The 20,370-nt window shown below is 41.0% G+C and overlaps 1 protein-coding gene across 5 annotated transcripts in view; it reads right to left on the bottom strand.

The window, feature by feature from the left end:
* ZFR (zinc finger RNA binding protein) overlaps window positions 1-17,817 on the bottom strand; it is an 85,368-nt gene extending 67,551 nt beyond the window's left edge. The window contains exons 1-2 of one of the 5 annotated variants that reach the window (XM_055554985.1): window positions 17,569-17,817; window positions 17,222-17,276 (exon numbers count right to left, since the gene is read on the bottom strand). In XM_055554985.1, coding sequence (XP_055410960.1) covers window positions 17,222-17,276; window positions 17,569-17,605 — 92 coding nt within the window. In that variant the 5' untranslated portion in view covers window positions 17,606-17,817. Of the gene's footprint in view, window positions 1-17,176; window positions 17,277-17,568 lie in introns of all 5 variants that reach the window. The other 4 variants (XM_055554984.1, XM_055554982.1, XM_055554983.1 and 1 more) reach the window with 4 other exon arrangements.
* Between the last annotated feature and the right edge of the window lie 2,553 nt (window positions 17,818-20,370).

The following is a 20,370-nucleotide window of genomic DNA, read 5'->3' as shown; positions in this document are numbered from 1 at the left end:
GAAAGATATTAAAGAGGATAAAAGACCAGGAGCAAAGAATAAAAAATGTTAACTTGAAACTCAATGGAGTTACAAATGAAGAAAAAGAATGGGAGAGAGGAAACATTTAAATAGAATGTTTGATATAACAATCCTCATATCCAGGAGTCCCAACTAATCCAAAGTAAGATTAAATAAGGAATTCTCACCAAAATCCATCTGAGTGAAACTGTAAACACCAAAGAGCAAAAACCACAACTAATCTGAGGGGAAAAAAATTCCCTAGAGACTAAGTGATGCCTTCTCAAGAATGAGAAGGGAGACATGAAAATATTTTGAGATTAAAAAAACAAAACAAAAAAATCTGTTCTTAGTAAACCCGTATTAAAGGACATTCTCAAAGATATACTTTAGAAAGAAAGAAAATGATCTCAGGATGAATGAACATTAAGTTAAAAAAAAAAAAAAGGTAAATTTGAAGGCAAATTTAAATAGTCACTGGCTATATAAGACAATTTTGTCCAACAATTGTCACAGGGTTTAGAAAATCTAAAAACAACAAAAGCACAAAATAAGGAGGCAACTGATCCAAGTTAGAGCATTTTAAGTCCTTGTTTTGTTTAGAAAGGTACTGTTAAGGTACCTTCCTAAACAGGTAAAGGTAAGGATTAACTTTGAAGTGAAGTGAAGTCGCTTAGTCGTGTCTGACTCTTAGCGACCCCATGGACTGCAGCCTACCAGGCTCCTCCATCCATGGGATTCTCTAGGCAAGAGTACTGGAGTGGGGTGCCATTGCCTTCAATATTTCTTTGAGCCCCCACTTTTTTTTGCAGGTGGGGGGGGGGGGCAAGAATACTGGAGTGGGTTGCCATTCCCTTCTCCAGGAGATCTTCCCGACCCAGGGATTGAACCCGGGTCTCCTGCACTGTAGGCAGACGCTTTACCGTCTGAGCCACCAGGGAAGTAATTAACTTTAAATTAAAAATGTGAAATTTCTAGAGGAACCACCATAGGACAGATGCGGAATGTTTAATTTCTGACCTTGAAAGGCAATGAGGAGAAAAATAATCTCAAGAAAATGTAGGTAGCTTCTGTCACTTGCATTATTAAGTGTGCTTTTTTTCCCTCTGGAAACTACTGTTGAGTTTATCTGTTTCAACTTTGGATAACACAGTAAAGTAACTGATAAAACATTTTTTCCCTTCTCTTGGCACACAAAACACAACCTTTCCATTAGCCCAAATTTAATGTTCAACACTGTTGGACTCTTCTAGGTCAAATTATAGGATTTTCTATGTCTACAAAACTGTCAAATTTATCTTCTTTATATTTAACATTTTATAATGTTGAGAATGATGAAAAAAGACATACTACCTTTAGGTATTCCTTAAGCTTGCTATGTCATGCTCTATTACCTTTACAATGCTATTAAAACAATAACTGCATCACTGCAGAATTTTGGAAGAAACTTAAAATTCAGGCTCTATTTTCTTCTTAAAAACAAGAACCAAAAAAATAATGAATCCTACAATTTCTACCAACTCATTAGATTTGTAGACTACAAGGGAGAAGGATGATTAAATATCTGGATTAAATATCCCAGCTGTGGATGTGACTGGTGATGGAAGTCAAGTCTGATGCTGTAAAGAGCAATACTGAATATGAAGATGGAATGTTAGGTTCATGAATCAAGGCAAATTGGAAGTGGTCAAACAGGAGATGGCAAGAGCAAACATCGCCATCTTAGGAATCAGCGAACTAAAATGGACTGGAATGGGTGAATTTAACTCAGATGACCATTGTATCTACCACTGTGGGCAAGAATCCCTTAGAAGAAATGGAGTAGCCATCAGAGTCAACAAAAGAGTCTGAAATGCAGTACTTGGCTGCAATCTCAAAAATGAATGCTCTCTCTTCGTTCCCAAGGCAAACCATTCAATATCACAGTAATCCAAGTCTATGCCGTGACCAGTAATGCTGAAGAAACTGAAGTTGAATGGTTCTATGAAGACCTACAAGACCTTCTAGAACACACACCCAAAAAAGATGTCCTTTTCATTATAGGGGACTGAAATGCAAAAGTAGGAAGTCAAGAGATACCTGGAGTAACAGGCAAATTTGGCCTTGGAGTACAAAACAAAGCAGGTCAAAGGCTAATAGCGTTGCCAAGAGAATGCACCGGTCACAGCAAACACCCTCCAACACAAGAGAAGACTACACATGGACATCACCAGATGGTCAATACAGAAATCAGACTGATTATATTCTTTGCAGCCAAAGATGGAGAAGCTCTATACAGTCAGCAAAAACAAGAGCAGATGACTGTGGCTCAGATCATGAACTCCTTGTTGCCAAATTCAGACTTAAATTGAAGGAAGTAGTTCCCTACTAGATCATTCAGGTTTGACCTTAATTAAATCCCTTACGATTATACAGTGAAAGGGACAAATAGATTCAAGGGATTAGATCTGAGTGCCTGAAGAACTATGCACAGAGGTTCAGGATATTGTACAGGAGGCAGGGATCAAGACCATCTGCAAGAAAAGAAATGCAAAAAGGCAAAATGGTTGTCTGAGGAGGCCTTACAAATAGCTAAGGAAAGAAGAGAAGCTAAAGGCAAAGGAGAAAAGGAACGATATATCCCTTTGAATGCAGAGTTCCAAAGAATACCGAGGAGACATAACAAAGCCTTCCTTGGTGATCAATGCAAAGAAATAGAGGAAAACACTAGAATGGGAAAGACTAGAGATCTCTTCAAGAAAACTGGAGATACCAAGGGAAATTTCATGCAAAGACAGGCACAATAAAGGACAGAAATGTTACAGACCTAACAGAAGTAGAAGATATTAAGAAGAATATAGAATATATTCTGTGGCAAGAATACACAGAAGAACTATATTAAAAAAAAATCTTCATGACCCAGGTAACCATGATGGCGTGATCACTCACCTAGAGCCAGACATCCTGGAGTTCAAAGTCAAGTGGGCCTTAGGAAGCATCACTACGAACAAAGCTAGTGGAGGTGATGGAATTCCAGTTGAGCTATTTCAAATCCTAAAAGATGATACTGTGAAAGTGTTGCACTCAATATGTCAGCAAATTTGGAAAACTCAACAGTGGCCATAGGACTGGAAAAGGTCAGTTTTCATTCCAATCCCAAAGAAAGGCAATGCCAAAGAATGTTCAAACTACCACACAACTGCACTCATCTCACATGCTAGAAAGGTAATGCTCAAAATTCCCCAAGCCAGGCTTCAACAGTATGTGAACCGTGAACTTCCAGATGTTCAAGCTGGATTTAGAGAAGGCAGAGGAACCAGAGATCAAATTGCCAATATCCGCTAGATCGCTAAAAAAGCAAGAGAGTTCCAGAAAAACATCTACTTCTGGTTTATTGACTACGCTAAAGCCTTTGACTGTGTGGATTACAACAAACTGTGGAAAATTCTTAAAAACATGGGAATACCAGACCACCTGATCTGTTTCCTGAGAAATCTGTATGCAGGTCAAGAAACAGTTAGAACTGGACATGGAACAACAAACTGGTTCCAAATAGGGAAAGGAGTAAGTCATGGCTGTATATTGTCACCCTGCTTACTTAACTTATATGCAGAGTACATCATGAGAAATACTGGGCTGGATGAAGCACAAGCAGGAATCAAGATTGCCGGGAGAGATGACACCACCCTTATGGCAGAAAGCAAAGAACTACAGAGCCTCTTGATGAGAGTGAAAGAGGAGAGTGAAAAAGTTGGCTTAAAACTCAACATTTAGGAAACTAAGATCATGGCATCCGGTCCCATCCCTTCATGGCAAATAGACAGGGAAACAGTGGAAACAGTGTCAGACTTTATTTTTCTGGGCTCCAAAATCATTGCAGATGGTGACAGCAGCCATGAAATTAAAAGACGCTTACTCCTTGGAAGGAAAGTTATGACCAACCTAGATAGCATATTCAAAAGCAGAGACATTACTTTGCCAACAAAGGTCAGTCTAATCAAAGCTATGGTTTTTCCAGGAGTCATGTATGGATGTGCGAGTTGGACTATAAAGAAAGCTGAGCACCAAAGAATTGATGCATCTGAACTGTGGTGTTTGAGAAGTCTCTTCAGAGTCCCTTGGACTGCAAGGAGATCCAGCCCGTTCATCCTAAAGGAAATCAGTCCTGAATATTTATTGGAAGGACTGACGCTGAAGTTGAAACTTCAATACTTTGGCCACCTGATGTGAAGAACTGACTCTTGGAAAAGACCCTGATGCTGGGAAAAATCAAAGGCAGGAGGAGAAGGGGACAACAGAGGATGAAATGGATGGATGGCATCACCAACTCTATGGACATGAGTTAGAGTAAGCTCCAGGTGTTGGTGATGGACAGGGAAACCTGATGTGCTGCAGTCCATGGGGTCACAAAAAGTCAGACATGACTGAGTGACTGAACTTAATACTGAATAAATTCAGGCTCTATTTTCTTCTTAAAAACTAGAACAAATAAAATAACCAATCCTACCATTTCTACCAACTCATCAGATTTGTAGACTACAAGGTCCAAGAGGGATGGTTAAATAGCATATGAACTGTTAACAGTTTTCTTGAGATCTTTTAACTCTCAATATTGTAGTGTTCTGTGTTTAGTTGCTCAGTCATGTCTGACTCTTAGGAACCCCATCAACTATTGACTGCAGGTTCCTCTACCCTTGGGGATTCTTCAGACAAGAACACAGGACTGGGTTGCCATGGCCTCCTCCAGGGGATCTTTCCAACTGAGGGATCAAACCTAGGTCGCCCATATTGCAGGTGGATTCTTTACCATCTGAGCCACCAAGGAAGCCCAAGAATACTGAAGTGGGTAGCCTATCCTTTCTCCAATGATCTTCCTGACCGAGGAATCAACCAGGGTCTCTCTTGCATTACAAGTGGACTCTTTACCAGCTGAGCTACCACCAGGAGAAATGTCATTTGGATCCACTGAATCTCATTCTCTCCTTTTCAGTATTTTTGAGGTTATTTGACCATTTACATAAGAATAAGGGATAATGAAAAACTATTAGAAAATTTTCAATACGAATTAAAATTCTTATCCACATATAGATAAAATGGACCATGTTTTCTAAACATAACTGCTCATCAACTTTAATGCATGGACATGAAACATGTCCATCTGTAAATGCTAGTTCCACATTTTAAGTATTTCTCTAATGAGTTCCAACTCTTCATTACCTTCGGTTCTTCCTACATTTGAATTGTCAACATACAATGCTTTAAAAAGTTTTGATATGTTTTATGGCTCATATTTTTCTGGAGAGAGAGAGAGATGATGATGACCATATTTGATTCATAACTGCAAAACATTATCAATTTTTTGTTCTGGAATTATCTAATAAATCTTTTAATTTCTACACCATCTATTTCCTTCCAACTACCTTTGTATACATATCTGCCTTGAAGATTTGTTCACTAATGCACCATACCGAGTAAATTTTAGTTCACAAACATCACAAAACAAGAAAGATTTCTGCCACATATACTTCTAGCAAAATGGGATGTTCCTAATATTGTCACAGAATATTACATAATGAAGTCCTTCTTATTTATTAGATGAGAATACTTTTTCTTTTTTTATCCTTAGAAATATATTGTTCGTTTACTGATTCTTCAGTGTGAAGAAACTCATCTCAGACAGTGGTCCCCAACCTTTTGGGCACCAGGGACCAGTTTCATGTAAGACAATTTTTCCACAGATGGGGGGAGGGAATAGTTTTGGGATGATTCAAGTGCATTACATTTATTGTGCACTTTATTTCTATTATTATTACATTGTAATATAAAATGAAATAATTATACAATTGCCACCTGGGCTTCCCAGGTGGCACTAGTGGTCAAGAATTTGCCTGCCAATGCAGGAGATGGAAGAGATGCAGGTTCGATCTCTGGGTTGGGAAGATCCCCTGGAGGAGGAAACACAACGCACTCTAGTATTCTTGCCTGGAGAATCCCATGGACAGAGGATCCTGGCAGGCTACAGTCCACAGGGTCACAAAGAGTCGGACACAACAGAAGTGACTTAGCATGTACACATACAATTGTCATTCACTGACAGGGTTCTGACAGGAGTCTGCACGCAATTGATTGTGGTCTCTGTGCAGTCCAGCAACTAATTGTGGTCCCTGTGTAGTCAAATCTCTCCGCTAATAATAATGTGTATTTGCAGTGGCTCCCCAGCACTAGCATCACCTCAGCCCCTCCTCAGATCATCAGGCATTAGATTCTCACAGGAGGAGCTTTGCAGCTCCTATGAGAATCTAATACTTCTGCAGGTCTGACAGCAGGTGGGGCTCAGGTTTAAAGGGAGTGATGGGAGCCTCTGTTAAACACAGATGGAAGCTTCCCTCACTGGCCTGCCACTCACCTCCTGTGTGGCTGATTCCTAAGGGTCTGTGGCCTGGGGGTTGGGGATCCCTGATCGAGGATATGGTATCTAAAGACCCTTATGCTGAGATTTTGCTCATGCAATCAATTTCACCATTATCATTTGTCTTGAGTAGTGTCCTTTTGTTCTTGCATTCATCTTATTTATGTAAAAACTGTCAAATATTTTCTTGTGTTAACTTTCTTATCTTTTGACAGCATGAACAGAGAATGACTAATTCTGACTCCTCAATTGTATTGAAGGAAAACTAAAAGCCAACAATTAAAGGTAGTGTCTCTCTCTTCTTTTATACCATCTTGAAAGATGCAAAATGTTGGGCAATGCAATATCTTCCACTTATTTCACTACCGTACCATCCTTCGAGGTGCTTCCAAAACCATTTTGCTATTGCATTACTTTTTTTTTTTAGCATAGCTGGAAATAAGTGATGAGTAAAGAGGAAATAATCTCTTTTTTCCTCTTTTTTTTTAGGATCACGAAATAGCAAAATGTTTCAAGAAACAGAAAAACAGGATCACTAAGATTCCATACTCTAAATCTTAAACTTATAAAAAAAGATCTAGTGGATCCATATGGTAATTGAGATAAAATAAATTTTATTCCATTTTGAAAATAAGCGAACAGTTTTCTTTGGAAGACATCTAAAAGAAAGTCATGCAATGTTAATCCTTGGAAATATTTGTCAACAGAATTACTCAAAAAAGAAACAAGCTATTGGGTATAATTAAAGCTGATGGATACCATAAATTAAACCAAAGTGCTCTATAACTTCCTATACTCAAGAAAAATACATCTTTCATTGTATCTCAAATATATTAACATTTCTTCAGAGAAAGGTATGGATACTCACAGAGGTGAAACTAAAAAAATTACATCCCGCCTACCAAAGACAGACAGAGCCAGGGAATGTTCAAACTACTGCACAATTGCATTCATTTCACATGCTAGCAAGGTAATGCTAAAAACTCTCCAAGGTAAGCTTCAACAGTATGTGAACTGAGAACATCCAGATGTGCAAGCTGGATTTAGAAAAGGCAGAGGAACAACAGATCAAACTGCCAACATCTGTTGGATCATAGAAAAAGCAAGAGAATTCCAGAAAAACATCTACTACTGCTTCACTGACTATGCTAAAGCCTTTGACTGTGTGGATCACAACAAACTGTGGAAAATTCTTAAGAGATGGAAGTATCAGACCACCTTACCTGCCTCTTGAGAAACCTGTCTGCAGGTCAAGAAGCAATAGAACCAGACATGGGACAACAGACTGGTTCAAAATTGGGAAAGGAGTATATCAAGGCTGTTTATTGTCACCCTGCTTATTTAACTTACATGCAGAGTACAGCATGAGAAATACTGGGCTGGATGAAGCTCAAGCTGGAATCAAGATTGCCGGGAGAAATATCAATAACCTCAGATACACGGATGACACCACCCTTATCACAGAGTGTGAAGAGGAACTAAAAAGCCTCTTGATGAAGGTGAAAGAGGAGAGTGGAAAAGCTGGCTTAAAACTCAATATTCAAAAACCTAAGTTCATGGCATCCGGTCCCATCACTTAATGGAAAATAGATGGGGAAACAATGGAAACAGTGGCAGACTTTATTTTCTTGGGCTCCAAAATCACTGCAGATGGTGACTGCAGCCATGAAATTAAAATACACTTGCTCCTTGCAAGAAAAGCTATGACCAACATAGAAAGCGAATTAAAAAGCAGAGACATTACTTTGCCAACAAAAGTCCATCTAGTCAAAGCTATGGTTTTTCCAGTTGTCACGTATGGATGTATGGATAATAAAGAAGGCTGAGTGCCCAAGAATTGGTGCTTTTGAACTGCCGTGTTGTAGAAGACTCTTCAGAGTCCCTTGGACTGCAAGGAGATCAAACCAGTCAATTCTAAAGGAAATCAATCTTGAATATTCATTAGAAGGACTGATACTGAAGCTCCAATACTTTCGCCACCTGATGCGAAGAGCCGCTCATTAGAAAAGACCCTGATGCTGGGGAAATACTGAAGGCAGGAGGAGAGGGGGACGACAGAGGACAAGATGGTTGGATGGCATCACAGACTCAGTGGACATGAGTCTGAGCAAGCTCCGGGAGATAGTGGTCAGGGAGGCCTGGCGTGCTGCAGTCCATGGAGTGGCAAAGAATCGGACACAACTGAGCAACTGAACAACGAGCAACAACCTGCTCTTCATGTCGGTTTTTCTTTTTTTTTAACTAGTATTGTTTTCAGAATTTTTTGGATATCATCTGAATAATGAACTGTAAGTCTATACAATAAGACCCCCAAATCCTCTAAATGTGAAGCTAGGATAACCAGATATTCTGAAAGTAAGGGTTAGCAAATGAAGGATTTTAAGCATAAGAGTATTTTGATAAAATTTATAGTAACTATGTCTGCTTACAGTAAAAAATGGTTTGTGATGGGTAGAACTGGGGTAGTGAGAGTAGCAATAAAATCATCTTCATAAACCGTATCACTCTTTGCCCTACTTCCCTGGTGGCTCAGAGGGTAAAGCATCTGCCTACAATGCGGGAGACCCGGGTTTGATCCCTGGGTGGGGAAGATCCTCTGGAGAAGGAAATGGCAACCTACTCCAGGACTCTTGCCTGGAAAATCCCATGGACGGAGGAGCCTGGTAGGCTACAGTCCATGGGGTCGCAAAGAGTCGGACACGACTGAGCGACTTCACACACATATGTATTTTTAAAAGGCTCATTGTTTTTTCTATCAAAAAGTATTATTCTTCAAATTTCAAGTTCTCTGCCCATTTAATGCAGACTACTATACCAGTATAATGCAATTATATATTATCTTTTTCAAGAAATAAAAAATTCAAAATTTTATTTTCACTTCTTTTATCTTTAAACACAGTGCCTCCCAATATTTTAAGCCCATTTAACCTCTAGGACCCTCAAGAATTTATTTGTGGATAAACAACAAAGTCCTACTGTATAGCACAGGGACCTATATTCAATATCCTGGGATAAACTATAATGGAAAAGACCATAAAAAAGCATGTTTGTATGAGTATAACTGAGCCACTTTGCAGTACAGCAGAAATACAGCATTGTAAATCAACCATACTTCAACAAATTTTTTTTAAAAAATTATTTGCGTACTAAGTTAAACTGCAAAACCTATTGTATGCAAAATTTTATGCTTGTCTTTCTGTAGCTCCAAAAAGAGTCAGATTCTAGTTTTTCTATAATGGCTGCCCATGAAAATTAAAGCAATGATTTTGATAACTGTCAATTCTTTACTTGGCCTCTCTAAAGCCTTAATATTGCTGACTACTTTATCTTCTTTAGGTTTTTATGAACACTACATTCTCCTAGCTCTCTGTTCACCACCACCCTGGCCCCGTTATTTGTTTCTTTCTCTGGCTCTACTTTGAACACCGAAGTTCCCCACATTTGTAACCCTGACTCTATTTTTTTCCCCCACTCATTCAAAAAAAATTTACTAAATGTTTAAATTAAATGTTTGATGCATGACAAGTAGTTCCTCTGGTTCATCCATACTCACAGCTACAATGGTGGATTCACCACCATATATGGCTAATATTCACATTTACACTACGACCCGTATCCCAATTCTGAGCTCCATTTCCAAATGCCTACTGAATATTCTGAGCACCTTACAAATGTTATCTCTTTGAATTCTCAAATCATAATGGAGAATGTAGAGGCCTCCTGGGATGCTGATAATGTTGTGTTTCTTGGTCTGGGTGCTGATTATACAGTGGTGCCCAGCTTCTGACATTTCATCAAGCTATATTCTTATTATATGTGTTCTTTTCATATATATCACACTTCAAGGGAGAATTTTTCAAAAAATTTCAATCCTACGAGATAATTATTAGTATTATCTCTAATTTATAGATGAAGAAACTCAAGTACCAAAGGACTGTTTGCCCAATGTCACATGGAAACTAGTAGAGGGAGCCAGGACTTCAGAACCAACCAACTACCAACCATATTAAGAATTTAATTCAAGAATTTTCTGGCAGTCCAGTGGTTAGGACTCTGTGTTTTCATTGCTGAGGGCACATGTTCAATCCCTGGGGAACTAAGTCCCTACATGCCACATGGTGTGTCCAAAAAAACCTACACAAACCAAAAAAGAATTTAATTCCTTCTTGCCTTGGCCAACACACTTTGTCTAAAATTACCCTGCCTCGATTTTCAGAATACCGTGAAGACTACCTCAAACCCCATAGTTGAAATACTTCAATTCCCCATTTAAGTATTTTATTAAAAATCAGTACGATCGTTACCATAGCAGAGTTACCTGTAGGTATACCTGCCCCTACTCTCATTTTCCAGCAGAGTAAACTCCTTGAGAGCAGGGACTATGCGTACTGCAAGTTACTCCCTACAAATGCATTTTAATGTAGTTATTACATGAGGAGACTAATATTAAAAAAACAAAAAGTCAAATGTTCTTTATTTCAATAATTTGCCCTGTGTAAGGGTGAATTAAGAGCTGCACTGTACACAGCTTTCAGAAAACACTAAGCAATGTTATTCTTAGAACGACGACCCCAATTATGATAGAGTGATGCCAAGGACAATGTATGGATAAGTACCGTAGGCACACTCCCCACCTTTCATCTCTTTCTAGTAATTCTAACACACTTTGTCAGTTACTACATTTACAAGCTGAAGGACTGTTTTCTGATTATCCTGATTATTTATTTCTGAATAACAATTTGGTTGATTTGCTTTTTTTGACAAGTATCTCTACTTAAACAGCCATATATTCTAATCCACTGCCCGTAAGCATACATCTATTTCTGGGATCTCTACTGTAAGCCAACGATCTGTCTGTCCCTCTACCAATACCACATTTTCCTGTTTAGTAACATCTTTTGGTCCCTGCTAATATGCATGATATCATGACAAGACTGTCTTGACTACTTTTGGACAAATACTCTCTTCACTGTCAACGTAAGAATTTCTTTATCAAGTTAACCCAAAAAGTCTGCTGGTTTTTATTGGAGTTACATTAAATATATGGACTACTCAGGAGAAAACTGATTAACTTGATAGTATTGATTTTTTTTCACTCCATGAACACAGTCCATCTTCATGTATGTCTTCTTTTATGTTCTTTATAGCCTATTTTATTTTTTCCTTAAAATGTTTTGCATTATCTCATTATTTTTAGATCTACTTAATAGATTTTATGGCTATGTACAAAGAACTTATTTGAAATATAATTACCTAATCTGACATTGATGAAACATGACTGTTACCAATATTTCCCTGATCTTAGATTCAGGAAATCTGAATTCTTATTATTTCTCATATTTGTCTGTTAATTATAATCATGTTACTTGCAAGTAATTAAAAATGTGGAGGTCTCTATTAAACTGACACTGAAACTGAGGCTGCCAATTGATACTCAAGTACCTACTTTTAACATTGAGATGCTGCTGCTGCTGCTAAGTTGCTTCAGTCGTGTCTGATTCTGTGTGACCCCATAGACAGCAGCCTACCAGGCTCCTCTGTCCCTGGGATTCTCCAGGCAAGAACACTGGAGTGGGTTGCCATTTTCTTCTACATTGAGATGATGAAACTCCATATATCAAATGTAGGATAGATATCAACTAAGGATAGCTTTTAGAACCCTTTTAATATTATTATGCAAATCTCTGCTGAAAACTAACATGGGTAAAGTACCTATTGAAAATCAGGCACTAGGCCAGGAAGTTTTATATTTAATCTTCACCTCAAGGCAAGTCAGCTGAAGAAACCAAGTCGTAGAAAAATTAAGGGACTTGGACAAGTGCCTAAAGAGACAAGAGATTCAAATCCAAAGTGTGACTAGCTGATTCCCTTTTCATTATACTATACTGTGAAGCAGGTTACAAAAGCAAAAGCACAGTCAAGAATACACTTTAAGCATTCTATAGAGTGCTATTTTGGCTCACACTGCCCTTAAGGCTATTAATAACACATACAGGACACATCCCTGTAATAGCACTAATCCTTTTGGAAAGAAAACGTTCATTATTTCAAATTCATTCATGCAACATGAACCCTAAGATCTCTAATTCAACAATGGAAGTTAATATAATTAGCAGCTGCAGTAAATTTTTTTCGGTAGAGCCAGTAAATTTCCATCACTAACATGGTTTCAAAAACCTGTTCATCTGGTTTTTTCCCAGTCTCAGTTAGTGACCTTACTAGTGTTACTTTTATTCTTTCCTCCAAGATACAATATTCTTAACTCTACATTCCAATAAAAAGGAAAAAAGAGAAGGAAAAAAAAGAAAATTCACTGGCTAATCAGCCTATCCAAGTTACCTTAGTGATGTGAAGAGATACTCATCCTTTAGGAATAGATGTCCTAAAGACATCTCAAGAATCACTAGATGAGATGACTAGCAGATGTTTAAGCTAATATCCAGACAACAGTCAAAATCCACCTAAACATTTATTATTTAAGAATATTATTATTCTAAGATATGGGGGCAATTATCTTGGATCGTTATACAATCATTACTCAAGTTTTTGAACTCAATAAATTCTAGATATTAAAAGGGTAAAAAATGTTGCCAAATGATTATTTTAAATAGCTAACTTTATTGAAGGTAGAATAACATTCAGATAAGAATTATAGACAGAACAAAGAAAGTTTAAGCACAAGCTAAAGATTCAGGTTATGCAGGAAACAGACAAGTATCTTGAGTAGATAGGTGACAAGAACTGTAACATCCATGGCTTTTCTAAGGAATAAGAGAAACTGGCTGTTTAAAACTCTCAAAGAAAAGATTATGTCCTATTAATAGTAAACTATAATGAGATTACATTAATTTGTATTATAGTGTATTTGTTTATGCCACAAAATTCCTTAAAAAACTGAAGAACTTCTATGAGAACTTCTGTATAACTCCCAGTAAGAGAGGAAAAAACTGATTTGATCCTACGAAACATTAATTTTTAGCAAGTTTTTTCCACTGAGAATTATCTTCCTCACATTCTTTGCTACGGTTAAGTCCTTACAACTGTTAAAATTGTTTTCTCCAAAATTTATTATAAAATTATGTATAAAAGTTTTAAAGTATATCTTCTCAAACAAAAACAAGTACTGTACTGAAGTAGGTACCTATCCAACCAAGTTCTCTTTCTGCCATGAAGCCATTCCAATTTTTTTCACCATGCCTGAAATCTGCTTTGTCCTGCACACCCCAAATAAACATTCTACCAGAAACATATACATATAAACACAATAATTAATAATTTTTTTGATTTTGTAATTTCCAAGGGGGAAAAAAGCACATGAATGGTAAGAAAATGAAAAGATTACATTTGCAATAGTGGCCAAATGGCACAATAGGTTTATTTAGTAGCGTTAGAAGAAATACAAAAAGAAAAAAAAAAGAAATACAGAAAGCAGGAAGAAAAATAATTCAGTAGCTGATGGAATATGTAGCATAAAGATTGAGTAAATGCTTATCACAAAATATCTAATATGCATTATACAAAAGAAAAACTTGGTTTATCTAAAAATTATTAGTAGCAGGACTTATATTCTTATAACATCTCTTAAAGAACTTTGCTATTTAGTATACCATTATAAATCTCAAAAACTAATAAGCAAAAAGAAAGCTTAAACTTAAAATAAATTTAATCAAATACCTTACATAGCTGTAACCAAGAAAACTAAGAACCACAATTAAACCTAGACTTAAGAAATAGTTACTTTCAGTTATCTGTACTCTACGACAGGTGAAGCCAATTATTCATGTAATCCAACAGGTAAATGTTTAAGATTTCCTTGAGTTTACATCCTTTAAATTAAAAAAAAAAAAAAGTATATTTTTGAAAAGTAATCCGTGGTCTTCCATGTCGGAAAGTTGTATTTTAATGATTTCTAGACAGGAAGAAAGATGAACATCATCACTGCATTTTTTGCATATGCTTTTACTATTATTTGTTGATCCTCCTTGAACAAGTGTTAGCATTATTGAATCTGATTTCTTTCCATTAAAAACAAACAATTCCATGTACTATGTTATGTACAAGGCTAAAGTATCTTAAAAATCCAGGTTCGATGCACGATACTGGATGCTTGGGGCTGGTGCACTGGGAAGACCCAGACCTGGGATGGTACAGGGAGAGAGGAGGGAGGAGGGTTCAGGATGGGGATCATGTGTATACCTGTGGCAGATTCATGTTGATATATGGCAAAACCAATATAATACTGTAAAGTTATAAAAAAAAAAAAAGAACAGGAACCAAAAAAAAAAAATTAGTTTTGCCAATATATGCATAAATAAGAAACATCAAAAGACTAGTCTTTTCTCATTAAAGTGTTAGTCGCTCAGGCGTGTCAGACTCTTTGCAACCCCATGGACTGTAGCCTACCAGGCTCCTCGGTCCATGGTATTCTCCAGGCAAGAATAATGGAGTGGGTTGCCACTTCCTTCTCCAGATCATCTTTCTGACCCAGGGGTGGAACCCGGGTCTTCAGTATTAGACACACATAAATATATAAAAATCAGTTTAATATTTTGGATTGACGTAACAGTTTACTAAAACTATTAAGATTCAAAGTAAAAAAAAAAACAACAAAAAAACTACATAGAGAAATTCTGTAATAGCTTCCTATAATGGGATAAAATACATATATACAAATATTTTCATCTGATTAAGTACCTTTAAATTGGCATTTCCTCCCCTCATTTCTATCTATAGGTTTGCATTAGAAAAAAAACTTCAAACTGCCACAAAGAACTCACTATGTTTTCAGTCAAGTTAATAAATAATCCAACAAATCTATCATCACTCTGGAAACAGTATAACAGAAAAATAGTGTTAATTAAAATTTAAGTGGTTAAATAGTCTTGTCTAGAACACATAGTACTTGGTACCAGTAGATTTAGGACACAGATGCTCATTAGTTATCTCTTATTTCCCAGAGAAAGAAAAATGGCTTGATTTTTCTCTTCACGATATTATCAGCTGTTTAAAGTAGCTGAAACTTCGCCAGTGTTTAACGATCACAACTTTTAAGCAAAGACTTTTTTTTTTTTTTTTTTTTTTTAACGTTTTTGCTCCAATAATCTGTCATCTCAGTCCTTTTTCTCCAAGTAAGCTTCAAGGTAAAAGGACTTGTAAAAGACGCCACATGCGTTCAAGGCATTCAACAATTAGTAAAATATCAATTTCATCAATAAAATATTTATACATCTCTTAAAAATCAATGGTGTCTTAAACATTGAGTGCTTTAAATCGGCAGTGGGTTTTTTTTAAGGGATACATAAAATAATGACACCCTTTCCTTTACAATATATGGTGGTGTTTAGTTGCTACTCCTGTCTGCCTCATTTACAACCCCATGGACTGTAGCCCGCCAGGCTCCTCTCTCCATGGCATTTCCCAACAAGAATACTGGAGTGGGTTGCCATTTGCTTCTCCAGGGGATCTTCCCTACCCAGGGGTCGAACCGAATCTCCGGTATTGGCAGGCGGATTCTTTACTGCCTAGCCACCAGACAAGTGCTTGCAAGGCACAGCATCTTATTATTCCATGAAATATGGCAATTGTGTTTCAGAATTACAAGTTTTAACCACAAAAGACAGCTTTATTTTACAGATGAGGAAAATGACAGCTCAATTAAGAGATACTCCCACTGTCATAAAATCAGGAGCAAAATAGACTGGAACTCAGGTCTTCTAGTTCCCAGTGATGTCCTTTCCATTAGAGCACCCACCTTCTGAAGTGAATGACGTGAGAAAACTACCTAGGTTTTAAATTGCCTACTACACAGATATCTAATATAATCTTTCTATATATAAAAAGTTGGTCACTTAGGAGCCCTGTATGCTTACAGCCTGAATCTAGAGCCTCTCAGAATGACTCAAAAGTAACAAAATCTAGCTTTTTTCTTTCTTTTGAGAAGATACATAACGAACTACAGACATTTCAGAAATTAGAGCTTCCCTTAAGGTAGAGATTTCATATGGGGCATTTCACTAACTCTGTACCTCACTAGCCCTTTTCATTTCTCCGGAGGAGAAAGACCCGCCCAGGGGAATTACCGGCCCACCTGGAGCCTAATCGCAATAGCTGCAACAAGGCAGTGGACTCATTTGTCAGCACTAGAAACTTCGCGCATCTTTTCCAGTCCACCAGCTACACAATTCACAGGTGGTTGGTGTGTTTACCTCTCTCCTCACGGGGAAAACTAAATCAACCTAATGAATACGATGACACCCGCAGTTGGTTTTGCGGGGCTCGGGTGGAGGGCCAGGTGAGATCACGGGACGCAGAAGGCTCCGAGAAAACGACACGTTATCTGGGCTCGGGGGCCCGAACACCCGGCGAGCAGAGGCAGCGCGCGGGCCGGGGCGACCCCCACTCCCTCAGAGAAGCCCTGGCCCACTCTCTCCATCCCCAAGCGGGAGGGGGAGCCGAGGTGGGGACCGGCCCGCGGGGCGGGGGGACCGCAGGGGCCTCGGCCTCCGCTCCCTCCCTCAGCCCGCCGGGCGGGGGCGGCGGCGCGGCTCCGAAGCCGCGGGAGGCCATTTTAGCTGCGGGGCCGCCGAAGGCCCGGGCGGCCCTCCGCGGCCCCCAGCCTCACCGTCCCCTCGCTCCCGCCCCGGGCCGGGAGAGGCCGCGGGCCTGGCCTGCCACGGGCCGGGACTCCGGGGGGTGGGGAGTGGGGGCGGGCGCGGGGGTGTCGCGTCGGCGGGATCCCGGCGGAGGGGCGGGCAGGGGGAGAGGAGGAAAAGAGCGGGGAGCCGTTACCTATACTGGGCCGCAGCCGCCGCCGCCGCCGCCCCGCTGTGGGTGAATCCAAAGTAGTTGCCGGTCGCCATTTTGGCATCTTCCCCCAGCCGGCTGGGCACTGCGGCGGGCAAGGAGAGTCGGGTCCCATGGCGGGAGAAGAGGCGCCGAGGGGCAGAGACGCCGAGGGAGGGAAGGGGGAGAGAGAGAGAGGCGCCGTGAGAAGCCGCCCTCGCCGGGCCGCGGCCGCGCCGCCTCCCCCTCCCGCCTCGCACTCCCTCACTCACTCGCACGCCCGGGTGGCGGCGGCCGCCGCCTCCTCCCCGGAGCCTGCCCCAACCCCCGCGCCTCCCCGCCGCCCCGGGCCGGGGAAGAGGCCGGGCGGGGACCCCTGAGGGGCACATTATACTCACCATAGGTGAAAGAAACTACAGGGCATATGGGAATCATGGGCTCGGGCTGCTGCTGCTGAACTCTGAACTCTCACCCGCTGCCTCCCTCCTCAGCCCCGCTCCTCCTCAGCGGAGAACAGACCGCCGCCTCCCGCTGCACTGCGCAGGCGCGCCGCGCGCGGCACCCTGGGAACTGTAGTCCCGCCGCCTTCGCGGCTCGGGCGGGCGCGTGCCGGGCCTCAGCCGAGGCGGGCCAGGGGCTTCCTCCGAGAGAGGCGGGTCTGGCTTCCTCCGCGGTGGTGACCGGGCGAATCGCCTCGGGCCAGTCGAGAGGAGGAGTCAGAGTAACTGGAGAGAGTGACGTCTACCAGTCTTTTCTTCTTACTTTTCACTTCTTTTTACTGTTGCGTGCGCATCTGTTTTTCTCCCTTTCAGCCCTTCTCCAACCCTTGCACTTTTCATCAGGATTTGAACTGGACTAATCTGGATTCTTTTTCCTCTGTATTTCTCTCATTCCCGCTTCTTGTCCTTAGCCTTTGAAGTGGAGAGGGACAGACGGGGAGGGGAGAAAGAGAAAAAGAATGGCAGGTGTGCTATTGCGTTGGCTACCCCTTCCGAATTAATCTCTTCCGGTCGCCTTTCTCTCACTCGCGCCCACTCCCTTGATTCCGAGGATGTGTATGAATCCTCCACAAAGCGTCAGGTCCCGTTCTGGGTACCGGAGATAGAGCAGTGAGCAAAACAAAAGTCCCGGTTCATACTGAATTTACCTTCTGGGAAACTGGAGTGGGGGGGAGGGGAGGAGCGGGGTGGGGGGTGGGGGTGGTGGTGAAATTCAGACAATAGCCAAATAGTCTGTCGGCTGGTTGATTGCAGCTTAAAGAATAAAGCAGGGTAGGAGTTAGAGAGCGAGGGAGAGAGCGAGGGTGTGGTTAGGGACGCCGTCGAGTAGAGCTCCAGGAAGTGAGGAGATAAACCTGGTGTCGCTGGTTGCGGGAAGAACAGCAAATGGAGAGCCCTAAGCAGGAGTGCTCAAGAGCAGCAAGGAAGTTAGTCTGGCTGGAGTCGAGTGACAGGGAGTGGGGATCATAACGGTCTGCTAAGAGAGCCTAATCTGTCAGGGTCAGGACAGGAGGGTACTCTTCCCCCGTGCAGGCGTGTCTTTGTTCCCTCTGCTTTCTCACTTTTTTCCAACTATTCTCTTTCCTCTTGCAATCCCTCGTCGGATTGTTTCTATTTCTCCCACCTTATCTCGTTTCCTGCCTTCCGTCAGTGCCTAGGTGCTGCACTTCACCTCTTCTTCACGGTGTTCACGCCCAACCCCCAGACCCTCTGCTTGGTGTCTGTTCAGTCCCGTCCCGACTCTGGACTGTGGTCCCTCTGTCCACAGGATTTTCCAAGCAAGGTTACTGGAGTGGGTTGCCGCTGGGGAATCTTCCCGACCTAAGGGATCGTACCTGCGTCTCTTGGGTCTCCTGCATTGGCAATCGGATTCTTTACCACTAGGCCACCTTGGAAGCCGTCTCCTGCCAGAGCAGAGATAATATCTCAGTTCTTATTTGTGCCGATCCTTACCCCCCCACACCCCCATACCTCCTACAAAGGCACAGGTTCTGAAATCCTGTCTGCATTATCCTCTTACTCTTTTCAAAAAACAGAAATGTAGTATATGTGAGATAAGTCAATGTCATTGTTTTTGAGAATGCAGATGTTTCCCCAGGCAAAAGTTATTTGTACTCCAAGTGTGTTGCTAGCGGGGGGGGGGGGGGGTGAATCTTCACTCGGGATATTGCGTTTTAAAAGTAATTTGCCTTGAACTTCAGGGAGCAATCAAGCCTTCAAGGTGCTGACTGTAACTGCTTTGATAAATTTGCACTATTAGTTGCTAGGCTACTTGAATAAAACTGGCGGAGAAAAGACAGGGCCAAGAAGGTTCTTTTTTGGCCAGTTTTGTCCTTGGTTGCTTGGCAGGCATTTGAGGATAGAAGAGGACTGTGGGCATACCCCAATGAGCAGGCAGGTAACTGGAAAGAAGGGGGCATGCCTTTTCTCTTTGGTAACTATTCCTAGAGATCAGGGTAGGTGTGGCACCAGGAAAGGCCTCGACTTGTCCCTGACTTGGGTTTATTTAAGGAAGGAGTTTTGGAAGCAGCTGGGAATCAAGAAGACTCAGGTCCTTTTCCGGGGCATTTAGTAGTGGAATGACCTGAGCACATTGTTTAGCCTTTCTGAACCTATATGACTAGAATAACAATAACCCTCACAGGATTCTGGTGGGGTTTCAATGAAGTAGCATTTCTATAAAACAACAGTCCTTCACACTTCAGACAGACTGATGGGTTCAAAATGCAAATCTGATCAAAGCCCTCTGTGCTTCACCTCCCTCTTAGGATAAATCAAAAGTTCCACATGGCTTACAAGCCCTGTGTGGTCTGACCTTGCCACCTCTTCAGCATCTTCTTTCTGTTAACCAATATGGTGTGTGGGTCTGGCTGCTTGTTACTCAAAAGCCAATAAACAGGTCAGCTTGGTGGAAAGGAAAGTTTGCTTTATTTCAGATGCTGGCAACTGGGGGGTGGTGTGGGGAGCAAGGGCATATGTCCAAAAGCTAACTCCCCCAACCCTGATGAGCAGGGGGTGAGAACTTTTATAGACACATTGCGGGGGCGGGGGGTGCTACATGCAGAAACAGCACAGTCTTCTCTGACAGTCCTCTTCAAATTGGTGATCAGTGGTCTGACCAGCATCATCTTGGTTGTTTTAGGTATACAGTTAATCTTCAGTTCCAGGGTCCATTTGTTCCCATTTCTTTGTGGCTAGTTC

The sequence above is a fragment of the Bubalus kerabau genome, chromosome 18 (assembly GCF_029407905.1).
Source record: "Bubalus kerabau isolate K-KA32 ecotype Philippines breed swamp buffalo chromosome 18, PCC_UOA_SB_1v2, whole genome shotgun sequence".
Classification (NCBI taxonomy): domain Eukaryota; kingdom Metazoa; phylum Chordata; class Mammalia; order Artiodactyla; family Bovidae; genus Bubalus; species Bubalus kerabau.
The sequence above is the reverse complement of the archived record's forward strand: the minus strand, read 5'-3'. Positions and strand labels throughout refer to the sequence as shown.